The sequence below is a fragment of the Ranitomeya imitator genome, chromosome 3 (assembly GCF_032444005.1).
Source record: "Ranitomeya imitator isolate aRanImi1 chromosome 3, aRanImi1.pri, whole genome shotgun sequence".
Taxonomy (NCBI): domain Eukaryota; kingdom Metazoa; phylum Chordata; class Amphibia; order Anura; family Dendrobatidae; genus Ranitomeya; species Ranitomeya imitator.
Genome location: NC_091284.1, coordinates 180,299,960 through 180,314,078, shown reverse-complemented (window position 1 = coordinate 180,314,078; position 14,119 = coordinate 180,299,960). Strand labels below are relative to the sequence as shown.

General features: G+C 41.0%; 1 protein-coding gene across 2 annotated transcripts in view; it reads left to right on the top strand.

Moving 5' to 3' along the window:
• Nucleotides 1-14,119, top strand: part of EFHC2 (EF-hand domain containing 2) — a 103,012-nt gene that overhangs the window by 17,825 nt on the left and 71,068 nt on the right. For both annotated transcript variants that reach the window (XM_069761660.1, XM_069761661.1), the window contains exon 7: nt 6,871-7,009. In XM_069761660.1, coding sequence (XP_069617761.1) covers nt 6,871-7,009 — 139 coding nt within the window. The remainder of the gene's footprint in view (nt 1-6,870; nt 7,010-14,119) is intronic.

Sequence of the window (14,119 nt, the reverse complement as noted above, 5' to 3'; positions counted from 1 at the left end):
ATACACTGCCTTGCGAAAGTATTCGGCCCCCTGGAACTTTTCAGCCTTTTCCCACATATCATGCTTCAAACATAAAGATACCAAATGTGCATTTTTGGTGAAGAATCAACAACAAGTGGAACACAATTGTGAAGTTGAATGCAATTTATTTTGTTATTTTAAATTTTTGTGGAAACTCAAAAACTGAAAAGTGGGGTGTGTAATATTATTCGGCCCCTTTACTTTCAGTGCAGCAAACTCACTCCAGAAGTTCATTGTGGATCTCTGAATGATTCAATGTTGTCCTAAATGCATAATGATTATAAATATAATCCACCTGTGTGTAATAAAGTCTCCGTATAAATGCCCCTGCTCTGTGATAGTCGAAGGGTTCTCTTTGAAGCACAGAGAGCATCCTGAAGACCAAGGAACACAACAGGCAGGTCCGTGATAGTGTTGTGGAGAAGGTTAAAGCCTGAATTGGATACAAAATGATTTCGAAAACTTTAAACATCCAAAGCAGCACTGTGCAAGCGATCATATTGAAATGGAAGGAGTATCATACCACTGCAAATCTACCAAGACCCGGCCGTCCCTCTAAATTTTAATTCAATTAAGTTCAAACAAGGAGAAGACTGATCAGAGATGCAGCCAAGAGGCCAATGATCACTCTGGATGAACTGCAGAGATCTACAGCTGAGGTGGGACAGTCTGTCCATAGGACAACAATCAGTCTTACACTGCACAAATCTAGCCATTATGGAAGAGTGGCAAGAAGAAAGCCATTTCTCAAAGATATCCAGAAAAAGTGTCGTTTAACGTTTGCAACAAGCCACCTGGGAGACACACCAAACATGTGGAAGAAGGTGCTCTGGTCAGATGAAACCAAAATCGAACTTTTTGGCATCAATGCCAAACTATATGTTTGGCATAAAGGCAACAGAGCTCATCACCCTGAACACACCATCCCCACTGTCAAACATGGTGGTGGCAGCATCATGGTTTGGGCCTGCTTTTCTTCAGCAGGGACAGGGAAGATAGTTAAAATTGATGGGAAGATGGATGGAGCCAAATACCGGACCATTCTTGAAGAAAACCTGTTGGAGTCTGCAAAAGACCTGAGACTTGGACGGAGATTTGTCTTCCAACAAGAAAATGATCCCAAACATAAAGCAAAATCTACAATGCAATGGTTCACAAATAAATGTATCCAGGTGTTAGAATGGCCAAGTCAAAGTCCAGACCTCAATCCAATCGAGAATCTGTGGAAAGAGCTGAAAACTGCTGTTCACAAACGTTCTCCATCAAACCTCACTGAGCTCGAGCTGTTTGCCAAGGAAGAATGGGCAAGAATTTCAGTCTTTCAATGTAAAAAAAACTGATAGAGAGATACCCCAAGCGACTTGCAGCTGTAATCGCAGCAAAAGTTGGCGCAACAAATTATTAAGTTAAAGGGGCCTATAATATTGCACGCCCCACTTTTCAGTTTTTGATTTTACACCAAAATTTAAAATAACCAATACATTTTGTTCAACTTCACAATTGTGTTCCACTTGTTAATTCTTCACCAAAAATTTACATTTGGTATCTTTATGTTTGAAGCATGATATGTGGTAAAAGGTTGAAAAGTTCCAGGGGGCCGAATACTTTCGCAAGGCACTGTAATCCTTTGCTGAGATGCAGGCACTAGTTTTTGTCTGTTACGTTTGTTCTGCTCTCTTCCGGGCACATGATTTGGACAATATGAAGAGCATGTCACTCTGCTTCTGATCGGGGCCTTTGTATGAAAGGAGCTGCATTGAAGTGGTTGATAGGACGTCTGATTACAGTAGTTCAGATGACAAACATCCCTGTATGGATTCTGTCAATGTTTTAGAGGGCTGGCCCTTTTTAGTAGACAATCACTATGATCGTCTTGTCATTGGAAAGCACATTACAGCGCTAGTCTATTGAAGGAGACATAATTTTCGCTTCCAAGCATTGTCAGGGTACAGAGGATTATAAAGTTTGTCATTTGAGCTTGCCAAAGTGTTGTGGTATCTGACATTGCCGTGCTGGACTCTTCAACTGACAAGTGCCGAATGGACTGGTTCTCAAAAGCGTGTGTACAGTGAAGAAGAAAGTTAGCGCCACTCACCAATGTCCATAAAAAGTTTTCTCTTTATTTCAAATCTTTCTTAAAACCATCTCTGTGGTAGAGGGAGAGGGGGAGGGCGACAAGTGCAGCAGAACTGATGTCACACCAAGTTCACACAGAAGTTCCCAATTTTAATTATATGATAGTGCCAAGTCCATTGCCTTCTTTGTGTCACACTGGTTCTCAAAAGTTCTGGTAGGATCTGTGAAGACTGATCTGAGCTTGTGTGCTCAGACATGCTGTCAATCATTTAAAGGCAGCTTTGTCCTGATCAGGAGCAGAATGATGTGCTTCAGCATCGTAGCTAACGAGTGGTAGCAGAGGGGGCGGTTGCCTTGGGCCCCGCACTCAGAGAGGCCCATCCGGAGCCTGGCATGCACAACATACGGTCCGAAAAAGAATCAGGAGTAGAATGACGTGCGCCAGCAGTGTCTCTCTCGGGGGAGCAGAGGCGCAGTTGCCCTGAGCTCCGCACTCAGAGCTTCACAGATATATTTAAGCTAGGCCTGCACAACTTGTGGCCCTCAAGAGGATCTCTAGCGGGCCGCAGTCGACTCCCTTTCCCTGTATTCAGATGGAGTGCAGTGGAGTGATGATGTCAGCAAGCTGCTGATCTCATCACTCTGCTACTGTAATCGCTGGGCAGCAGATGTGGCAATGACGCGTCTCACACAGCCAAACCAGGTCTCACACTTTGCACTGATGAGGGGCAGTACCCCAAACCACAGTGCCTGCAAATTGAGATACTGGTTATGGCTTTTATCCTAAGTCATGTGACAAGGCTCGTTAAAGAGTCGATATTGACTTTTACGATTGCTACTTCCAATAGGTGGAACTTAAGTTCTAGTCCTCTTCCTCTCTGAAGTGACAATTTGCATATTCTGACAGTTTATAACTCATACCCTCATTTTTCAGAGCTCCTCTCCACTGCTTTCTGACCACAAAGTTCAGCTCTACTTTCATGTGTTCATAAATCAGCTGAGTAGAACTAAGAAGAAAGAAGGTAACAGTTATAAACTCCTGTGAGCTCACTGATGGGTTCTTGGTTAACTGTGCAGCCAGCAGTTGACAGAGTATAATATAATGCAACACAGACACTATAGCAGGCAAATGGTGCTAAATGTTTAATAAATCCCAATTGCAAATATGATTTTTGTCCTTTAATCATTTAAAAAAGGTAATCTTACATATATTCAAATATACTGTAAGTTTCCACATTTGAACATATTTAACCCCTTAGTGACAGAGCCAATTTGGTTCTTAATGACCAAGCCAATTTTTACAATTCTGACCACTGTCACTTTATGAAGTTATAGCTCTAGAACGCTTTAACAGATCCCACTGATTCTGAGATATTTTTTTCATGAAATATTATACTTCATGTTAGTGGTAAAATGTCTTTAGGAGGGAGCACCGTTTGATTTTTTGAACGCAAAATTGGCTAGAATCAATGGTGGTGCCATGTCACATTTGGAGACCCCCTGATGTACCTAAACAGTGGAACCCCCCAATTCTAACTCCAACCCTAACCCCAACACACTCCCAAACCTAATCCCAACTCTAACCATAACCATAACAACAACCCTAACCACAACCCTAACTTTAGCCCAACACTAACCCTAGCCCAACCCTAACCATAGCCCAACCCTACCTTTAACCCAACCCTAACTTTAGTCCAACACTACCTTTAGCCCAACCCTAACCCTAATGGAAAAATAGAAATAAATAAAAAATTTTATTTTACTATTTTACCTATCTAAGGGGGTGATAAAGGGATTTTTATTTACTATTTATTTATTTTGATCATTGTAATAGGCTCTATGACAGTGATTGAAATGAACCAATAGGAAAAATTTCCTATTGTTGCCAAGTGCTGGCCGGCAGATCTAGGAGGGCGCACTGAGCATGCACCCGCCATTTTCTTCCTGGAAGAAGAAACCGCCGGCCGGGGGACATCACGGGGAAATGCAGGAGGATCCAGGGATACCGAAGGTACCAGGGAGGGATCGGGGAAACCCATTTCTCTCTCCTCTGATGTGCGATCGAATCAGAGGAGAGAGAAATTTAAATGGGAAATCAGACTTTTTTTTGCGGTCTCCGTTATTTAGTTAATAATGGCGATTGCAACACTGGGGTCTGTAAAAACCGACCTAAATCATGTTCTGTGGGGTCTCGGCTACCCCTGGTAGCCGAGACTTCGGAGAAAATTCCGACGCCTGGGAGCGCTATACAGGTCCTTCTCAAAAAATTAGCATATAGTGTTAAATTTCATTATTTACCATAATGTAATGATTACAATTAAACTTTCATATATAATAGATTCATTATCCACCAACTGAAATTTGTCAGGTCTTTTATTGTTTTAATACTGATGATTTTGGCATACAACTCCTGATAACCCAAAAAACCTGTCTCAATAAATTAGCATATTTCACCCATCCAATCAAATAAAAGTGTTTTTTAATAACAAACAAAAAAACCATCAAATAATAATGTTCAGTTATGCACTCAATACTTGGTCGGGAATCCTTTGGCAGAAATGACTGCTTCAATGCGGCGTGGCATGGAGGCAATCAGCCTGTGACACTGCTGAGATGTTATGGAGGCCCAGGATGCTTCAATAGCGGCCTTAAGCTCATCCAGAGTGTTGGGTCTTGCGTCTCTCAACTTTCTCTTCACAATATCCACAGATTCTCTATGGGGTTCAGGTCAGGAGAGTTGGCAGGCCAATTGAGCACAGTAATACCATGGTCAGTAAACCATTTACCAGTAGTTTTGGCACTGTGAGCAGGTGCCAGGTCGTGCTGAAAAAATGAAATCTTCATCACCATAAAGCATTGACCCTGCCCTTGATGAAACACAGTGGACCAACACCAGCAGCTGACATGGCACCCCACACCATCACTGACTGTGGGTACTTGACACTGGACTTCAGGCATTTTGGCATTTCCTTCTCCCCAGTCTTCCTCCAGACTCTGGCACCTTGATTTCCGAATGACATGCAAAATTTGCTTTCATCAGAAAAAAGTACTTGGGACCACTTAGCAACAGTCCAGTGCTGCTTCTCTGTAGCCCAGGTCAGGCGCTTCTGCCGCTGTTTATGGTTCAAAAGTGGCTTTACCTGGGGAATGCGGCACCTGTAGCCCATTTCCTGCACACGCCTGTGCACGGTGGCTCTGGATGTTTCCACACCAGACTCAGTCCACTGCTTCCTCAGGTTCCCCAAGGTCTGGAATCGGTCCTTCTCCACAATCTTCCTCAGGGTCCGGTCTCCTCTTCTCGTTGTACAGCGTTTTCTGCCACATTGTTTCCTTCCAACAGACTTACCATTGAGGTGCCTTGATACACCACTCTGGGAACAGCCTATTTGTTGAGAAATTTCTTTCTGGGTCTTACCCTCTTGCTTGAGGGTGTCAATGATGGCCTTTTTGACATCTGTCAGGTCGCTAGTCTTACCCATGATGGGGGTTTTGAGTAATGAACCCGGCAGGGAGTTTATATAAGCCTCAGGTATCTTTTGCATGTGTTTAGAGTTAATTAGTTGATTCAGAAGATTAGGGTAATAGGTCGTTTAGAGAACCTTTTCTTGATATGCTAATTTATTGAGACAGGTTTTTTGGGTTATCAGGAGTTGTATGCCAAAATCATCAGTATTAAAACAATAAAAGACCTGACAAATTTCAGTTGGTGGATAATGAATCTATAATATATGAAAGTTTAATTGTAATCATTACATTATGGTAAATAATGAAATTTAACACTATATGCTAATTTTTTGAGAAGGACCTGTACACTTATTTCTGAGCGCCGTTAAAAAGCGGCACTCAGGCATAATTACCCTTAACTGCCGCCGTTAAAAGGCATATCGGCGGTCGTTAAGGGGTTAAGACCACCTTCAGTGGTATTTTTTTAACTTATTGACTGTATTTTTGGCAAAAAATCATATTTGCAATTGGGATTTATTAAACATTTACCATTGCTACGTTTGACAAAAAATAAAAGTTTTATATCCTCACTAATAAATAATATTGCTGCATACACATTAAATGGAAATATACAAGGGATTACAGGGATCATACAAGGAAAATATACTTGGAATTATAGAGGCAAACATGATATTAAGGTGTATAAATAGAGAGAGAAAATCCCATGATTCAAATGTATTGTTACCCCTTTATAAATCTCTTGTGAAGCTACATCTAGAAATGCAGTTTTGTTTTCCAGATTTTAAAAAGGATATTGGCTTGATAGAATCAGTTCAAAGGTGGGGAACTAGATTATTACAAGGGATGGAAGGCCTCTCATATGAGGAGAGGTTGGAAAAATTGGGCTTGTTTAGCTTAGAAAAAAGACGCCTCAGATGGGATCTCATTTACATGTATAAATCTATGTGTGGTTAGTACAAAACACTGGCACATGGGTTATTCCTTCCAATGACCTTACAAAGGACCAGGGGGAATTCATTACGGGAGGAGGAAAGGCAACTCTAGCAGCTAAATAGGAAAGGGTTCTTTACAGTTAGAGCAGTAAGACTGGGTAATTCCCTACTACAAGAGGTAGTGATGGCAGACATTATGACAATGTTTATGAAAGAGCTGGATGCTTTTCTCAGAGGAAATGGTATTGTAGGGTCTAAATAATCTAGCGATAGAGATTGTATAACTGGTGGAGAAAGATTGAACTGGAAGGATCTGTGTCTTTTTTCCACTTATATAATTATATTACTATGTATTTTATCACATGTCGTATAACAGACAGGATTTGTGCATCAAGAATTTTACAACGATAATGATCTGACGATTGGTGCTGCAATCAATGCTTGGGGACGAAAGATAATCTTATGTGACTGTGATGAATTTACCAAGAACTATTACAAAACAAAATATGGGATTGGTAAGAACAATATAGAGTATAATCTAGATGGGATACTTTATTGTCTATGTAAATTACTGTAGTATTTTCTAGAGAAAAAAAGTATTTTCTAGAAATCCAGCAGACAAAGTCAGTTGTGCATATGAAGCCTTTATGTAATTGAGGATTATGTATATAATTTATAATACTTTACACTATTTTAATCCAGAATATAATATTCAAGATAATCTGCAAATTGTTTCAAGCACTAAACTGCAATAAAAGATTTTAATAGGGGATCAAATGTAAAGGATTTAACCCCTTTCCAACATTTGATGTAACTGTATGTCATGATCGGGAAGGGTTTCCCACAAATTGACCTCACTGCTCCTGGCTTTTAACCCTCTAAATGGCACAATCAACAGTGACCGCAGCATTAAGAAGGCTGGGAGAGGGTTCCCTCTCCCACCCGATCAGCACCTCCACAATGTAATCGCGCATGGTAGTAATGGCAATTGGAGGTCAAATAATTACCTATGAGTCTGCCAGCTATGGTGGCCTGTTAGACCATGCAAGCAGCATGGTCTAAAAGGCATTTGGTCAGTGTAACACTGACAGCTATGATGCATTACAGTACATGAGTATTGCAATGGGTTGCAGCAATGATAAGAGAATTAAAAGTTGAAGTGCTATAGGACTAAGTAAAAAAGTACAAAATAAAATTGAAATGTCACATTATTTAACCTCTTTCTTGAATAACGTAAAAACAAAAACGTAGCAAAAACAAAGTTTTTTCATCATACAGCCATTCAAAATATGGAATGAAATGTGATCAAAAAGTCGTACGTAAGTATGATTGTTATCCCTGAAAATGTCATCTTGTCCTGCAAAAAACAAGCACCCATGCAGCTCTGTCAGCGGAAAAATAAAACTGCTATAGCTTTCAGAATATATCGATGAAAAAACATTTTTTTACAACATTGTTTTTAAGAATTAAGCCTTTTTATGACTTTTAACACATGGTGAGCAGCATAAAAAAACAACAACAAAAAAATTCCTAAATTGATGTTTTTGCTAATTCTGCCTTCCAAAAATCGCAATAGAAAGTGATCAAAAAATGTCATGTGCCAAAAATTAATGCCAATTAAAAACTCCAACTTGTCCCACAAAAAACAATAACTCTGTCGGCAGGAAAATAGAAAAATGATAGCTCTCAAAATATGGTGATACAGAATAAAGTGGGGGGTTTTTTGCTAAAAAGTGTAAACAATTCTTCACCTTCTTTTGATTTTTTCATTCTGCCTTCCAAAGATTGCAGTAAGGCTCTGCTCACATTTATCCTGTGCTCTGCGCTGAGCGCTTGCACAGGGGTTTCCTTGTAAATCTCTGAAATACGTTATTCAGACAGAACCCCAAGGAAACATTCCCTATAATGAGGCAGATAGAGTTATTTTGGACTCCATCTGGACTATGATGTAACGATGTTCCTCATTTTAGGAGTGCACACTGCTGAACAGAGGCCAAATGAAGTCAGGAGTAGCTCTGCTTGCCTTATTAGTGAATGGATCCGTCGGGGGTCTCATCTGAATCACACATTTCAAAGATTTAGATGGAAACCCCAATGTAAGTGTTTAGCATAGAGCGCAGGATAAATGTGAACTGTTCCAAAATGTTCTGTACCAAAAATGCCTCCAATAAAATCTTCATCTCAATCCACAAAAAACAAGTCCCCACTCATGTCCGCCATCTGTTTATGGAAATGTAGGGGTGTCCCCAGTGCAAGTAGCATAAAGGCCCTGGAAAAGTGATATGCCTCCCACTAAAAGAAATCCAGTGATCTCTTTGCTTCCAAATCCAAATGCCCCTGTCCGTTCTGAGCACCACCTAAATTACAGAGTCCACATGTTTGGCATTTCTCTTAGTGAGAAGAGTCCTCTTAATTTATGGGTTCGTTGCACCAGAAGGCCGGTTTCACACGTTAGTGTCTCCGGTACGTGAGGTGACAGTTTCCTCACGTACCGGAGACACTGACACACATAGACACATAAAAATCAATGCATCTGTGCAGATGTCATTGATTTTTTTGCGGACCGTGTCTCCGTGTGCCAAACACGGAGACATGTCAGTGTTCGTGGGAACGCACGTATTAGACGGACCCATTAAAGTCAATGGGTCCGTGTAAAACACGTACCGCACACGGACGTTGTCCGTGTGCAGTCCGTGTGCCGTGCAGGAGACAGCGCTACATTAAGTGCTGTCCCCCCCACTGCTGCTGAAGCCGCGATTCATATCTTCCCTGCAGCAGCGTTTGCTGCAGAGAAGATATGAATAATAGTGTTTAAAATAAAGATCTATGTGCCCCCCGCCCTCCCACCCCCTGTGCGCCCCACTGATGTGCCACAGAAATGTAGGGGCACATGGACACGATATTTTTTTTCCGGTACCGGAATTATCTGGACGTGTGAAACCGGCCGAAGCACGAGTTGGGCACAATGAACTGGGCATAAGTAATGTGTGCAAACTGTAAAGCGCTGCAGAATATGTTGGCGCTATATAATTAAAAGATTATTATTATCTTATGTGCATTTTCACTCTGCAACTTCCACTGTGTGTTACAGGAAATCACTCAAAGGGCTTGTTTTCACTTGCGAGGAACACGTCCGTGTCTCGCATGTGGAAACGAAGCTCTGGTGCCGGCACTCTGGAGCGGAGCGTGCGGCTCCATGTGTTGCTATGCGGCCGCACGCTCCGCTCCACAGTGCCGGCACCAGAGCTTCGTTTCCACATGCGAGACACGGACGTGTTCCTCGCAAGTGAAAACAAGCCCAAAGAGTCAAAATCGTCACTACACCAGCAAATGACTTCCCAGAGGGGTGTAAATTCTAATAAAGGGGTCACTTGAGGCTTTTTTTTTGCTGTTCTTGCACTTAGGCTTTCTGCAAATAGAGTGTGCAAACTATTGTAGGAAAATCTGCACTGCAAAAGTCAAATAGCACTCCTACCCTCCCATGCCCTGCCGTGTGGCCAAACAGTACTGTACAGTCACATCTAGGGTACTGCTAATTTCAGAATAAATTGTGTAACAAACTACGCGGCCAAAAATGTTAAATATGAGGCTAAAATAGTATTTTATTAATCAAAATGCAATTATTATTTGTTAACTCCCCAATGTTATAAAATTCTGTGACACACAAGCGGTATCAATATCCTCACTGCATCACTAGATGTATTTACTGAGGGGAGCAGTTTGTAAAATGGTGTCAGTTATGGGGGGAGTTCATTGTTCTGGCACCTCAGGGGCGCTGCCAATGTAACATGGCACTCCCAAACCATCCCAGCCATATCTGCATTTCAATATGGCTCTGTTTCCCTTCTGAACTTTGTACTGTGCCTGAAAACTAATTTCCAATCACATGTAGGATATTGGCAAACTCAGGTGAAATTGTGTTTATAAATTATTTGGTCCATAGTTCTTTTGAAAATTAAAAAATGGGGCTAAGAGGACAGGGTGCATCAGGAAAGTAGCAGGGGGCAGGCGAAGAACATGGGACAGAGGAGGCAGTGGGCTGCTGCACATAGAGAGACGGAAGGTAGGGAGGTAATGAGAGAGAGATCAGGTGGGGAGGACACTGAGGGCTGCGGTGATGGTGGGCTGAGGGGTGGAAGCAGGAAAGAAGAGGACACATGGGGATGGAGAGGGGGGACAGAGGCAGGTCAGGTGAACAGGAGGGGGCAGGCATAGACGAGAGACTGATTGCTGCCGCTGTCAGATATTTAAATCCAGCAGTTCGTGCTCCTGTGAAGACATGCCGCCCCCCCCGCCCTCCTCCTGCACATGTGCAGGCTGGGTGCCAGCACTGGTGCGGTGAATATGATGTCACCGCTTCGGGCACAGGCATCCCTGCACGCATCTGTGGGTGTGCTGGCAGCAGGGCTATTTGAAGCATCGGGCACCTGCACTGATATGATGCAAATACAAATATACATGTAAAAACCTGGGGCACTTTCCTTTACAGGTCACTTGTGGGGGGTTTCTGCGGTTTTGTCACCTCAGCGGCTCTTCAAATGTGGCATGGTGCGAGCAGTCAATTCCTGCCAAATCAGTGCTCCAAAAGTTAAATGGTCATCCTTCCCTTCTGAACCCTGCTATGTACCCATACAGTAGTTGTCCACGACATTTGATTATATTCAGGGGAAATTGCACAACAAATTAAGTGGTCCAATTTCTCCTGTTACCCATGTGAAAGTGAAAAATTTGGAGCTAAAAGAACATTTTAGTGAAAAACACGCATTTTTTTCATTATTTTTCTCCACTTAGCTATTATTCTTATGAAGCACCTGAAGTGTTAGCAAACTTCTTCAATGCGCTTTTGCATACTGTGAGGGGTGCCATTTTTTTTTACAATGGGGTCTAATTTGAGGGTTTTCTGACTTATAGGATCGTCAAAGTTACTTTAAAAATGAAGTGGTCCCTAAAAAAATAGGATTTCTTAATTTCGTTGGAAAATGAAAAACTACTGGATTTTTTTCACCCTTCAAACTTCCTAATAAAAGGAAAATATCTTTCAATAATGAAGCTAACATCGGGTAGACATGTGATAAATGTTATTTATTAATTCTTTTGTGTAGTTTGATTTTTTTTAGGACATAAAAATTCAAAGTTCAAAAATTGTGAATTTTTCATAAGTTTTGTAAAATTTTCCATATTTTCATAAAATACGCAAATCATATCGACATAAATTTACTACTATCATGAAGTAAAATGTGTCACAAAAAACAACTCAAAATCATTGGGATATGTTGAAGCGTTCAAGAGAATCACCTCATAAAGTGACACTGGTCAGGATTGTAAAATATGGCCTAGTTAGGGAGGTGAAAACAGGCAGGTGGTTACCCTGCTGGTGGTTAAAGGGCTTGTTTAGGAAAAACATACCCTGCTGAGGTCATAGAGCCAGTGCTTGATACATTCTGACAGTGGATCGGGCAGCATGTATCAGCTGTCAGGTTCATTTTAGTTATCATTTTAGCGTCTTTTTAGTAGTTGTTTCCTGAGTGCTGATGGTTTTTTTAAAAGTGTTTTTCGTTGTTTTTTGTATTGCCATTTTATGTTTTAACTCCATTCAAAAATGACAAAATCACTATTGGTTTTTGAAGCAATGACGCTGGTAAAGGTCTCAACAACCACATTATGTCTTCAGAGACATGAAGTGTGTAAAGGAAGCTCAAAAGCCTGAGCATGTGAACAGCAAGTCGTTTTTACCTGAGATGAGTATGTTCATTCTTTTGACCTTTTAGCCCTTTTTCAAACCATTTTCAGAGCAGAATCCGCCTGAAAAAATATGTTTTCTGCACATTCCCTAAGAATGTGGTTTTTATGTAAGACAATGGACAGAATTTCGCTCTGCTCCAAAAGAAGCATTTTATGTATTGGAACATTTAGTAAACTGATCTCCTATTGATCGCAAGCTTTCTGTAACAGAGGCTGAGCTTTCATTGCATTAATATTGATTATATACACATCAACACAACCTAAATCAATTATATTTGTGAAGTGTAAGGTTAATCTAGTACAACCAAATTACCGCTCTGCTCGGGTCAATTCTATGGTTTTGTTTTCCTTGTCCTTGTAAAACTCTTTGCTAGAATACAGAAAGGGGTTTTATTTTAGGTAGTGTGCTTAGTTATTATGGTTCATTCTGTTTTAAAGATCATTTCTCACTATAATAACAATTAGAGAATTATAAAATTATAATTTGTTTTGGGCTTCATCAACTTTGATGTATATGGATTATATAGATTTTTGGTGTCAGCAGTTCGACTATGGAACAATCACTCATTTAATTGTCCCCTCATACAACTTTCTCCTTTAATTACTTGCGTTCACTTTTTTACGGATGCAACATGTACCCATTATATAGTCTGTGGGGCTGTTCACGTGTCCGTGTTTTTCCATGAACCGTGAGTCCGTGCAATACTTACAGAGACGTGTCCATTATTTTCTCATATCACAAATGAAAAGCACCAGCACAAGTCTTTGGGTCCATGAAAAACACGTTGTGCACACAAATATCATCCGTGTAATGTCTGTGTTTAACATTGCAAGGTATAGTTGAAGGCATGTAATTTACAGTGGCTTGTGAAAGTATTCACTCCCCTTGGCATTTTTTTCATGTTTTGCTACCTCACAACCTGGAATCTGACAGTTTTTGTGAGGGTTTGCATCAGTTCATATAAAGAACTTGCCTATAGCTAAGAACATTTGTTTTTATTTTTTTGTCTGAAGCAAACCACAAATAGGACAAAGTCACTGAAAACTTCAGTGTGCATAACTATTTACCCCCCAAAAGTCAGTACTTTGTGGATCCTCGTTTTGCAGCAATTACAGCTGCAAGTCGCTTTGGATAAGTCTCTGAGCTTTCCACATCTGACCAGTGGGATTTTTGTCCATTCCTCAAGGCAAAACTGCTCCAAATCCTTCAATTTAGAATGTTTACTCTGGTAAACAGCAACCTTCAAGTCTGACCACAGATTCTGCATGGATTAAGGTCTGGACTTTGACTAGATCACTACAACAAATGTACAACTTTCCCCTTAAACTACTCAAGTGTTGCTTTAGCAGTATGCTTTGGGTCATTGTTGGGGGGGAATTTAAACCTCCGTCCCATACTCAAATCACTGAAAGACTGAAACAGGTTTTGTTCATGAATATCCCTGTTTTTGGCACCATCCATCTTCCCCTCGACCCAAACGATTTTCCCTTTTTCTGCTTCTGAAAAACATCCCCACAGCGTGATGCTGCCAACACCATGTTTCACTGTGGGTATGTTGTTCTTGGGGTGATGAGCTGTGTTGGTTTGACACCAGACAGAGTGCTTACCTTGTTGGCCAAAAAGTAAAATTTGGGTTTCATCTGACCATAGCACCTTCCTATCTTTTGACAATCAAATGAGCCTTACAATTTTTGTGTGAAAGGAAAGGCTTTTTTTCTGCCCACTCTTCCTTAAAGGCCACCTCTATCGAGTGTACAGTTTATTGTGGTCATATGGACAGATACTCAGTCTCTGCTTGGGAACTCTGCAGCTTCTTCAGGGTTACTTTTTGGTCTGTGCTGCATCTTTGATTAATGCCCTACTTACCTAGGCTGAGAGTTTG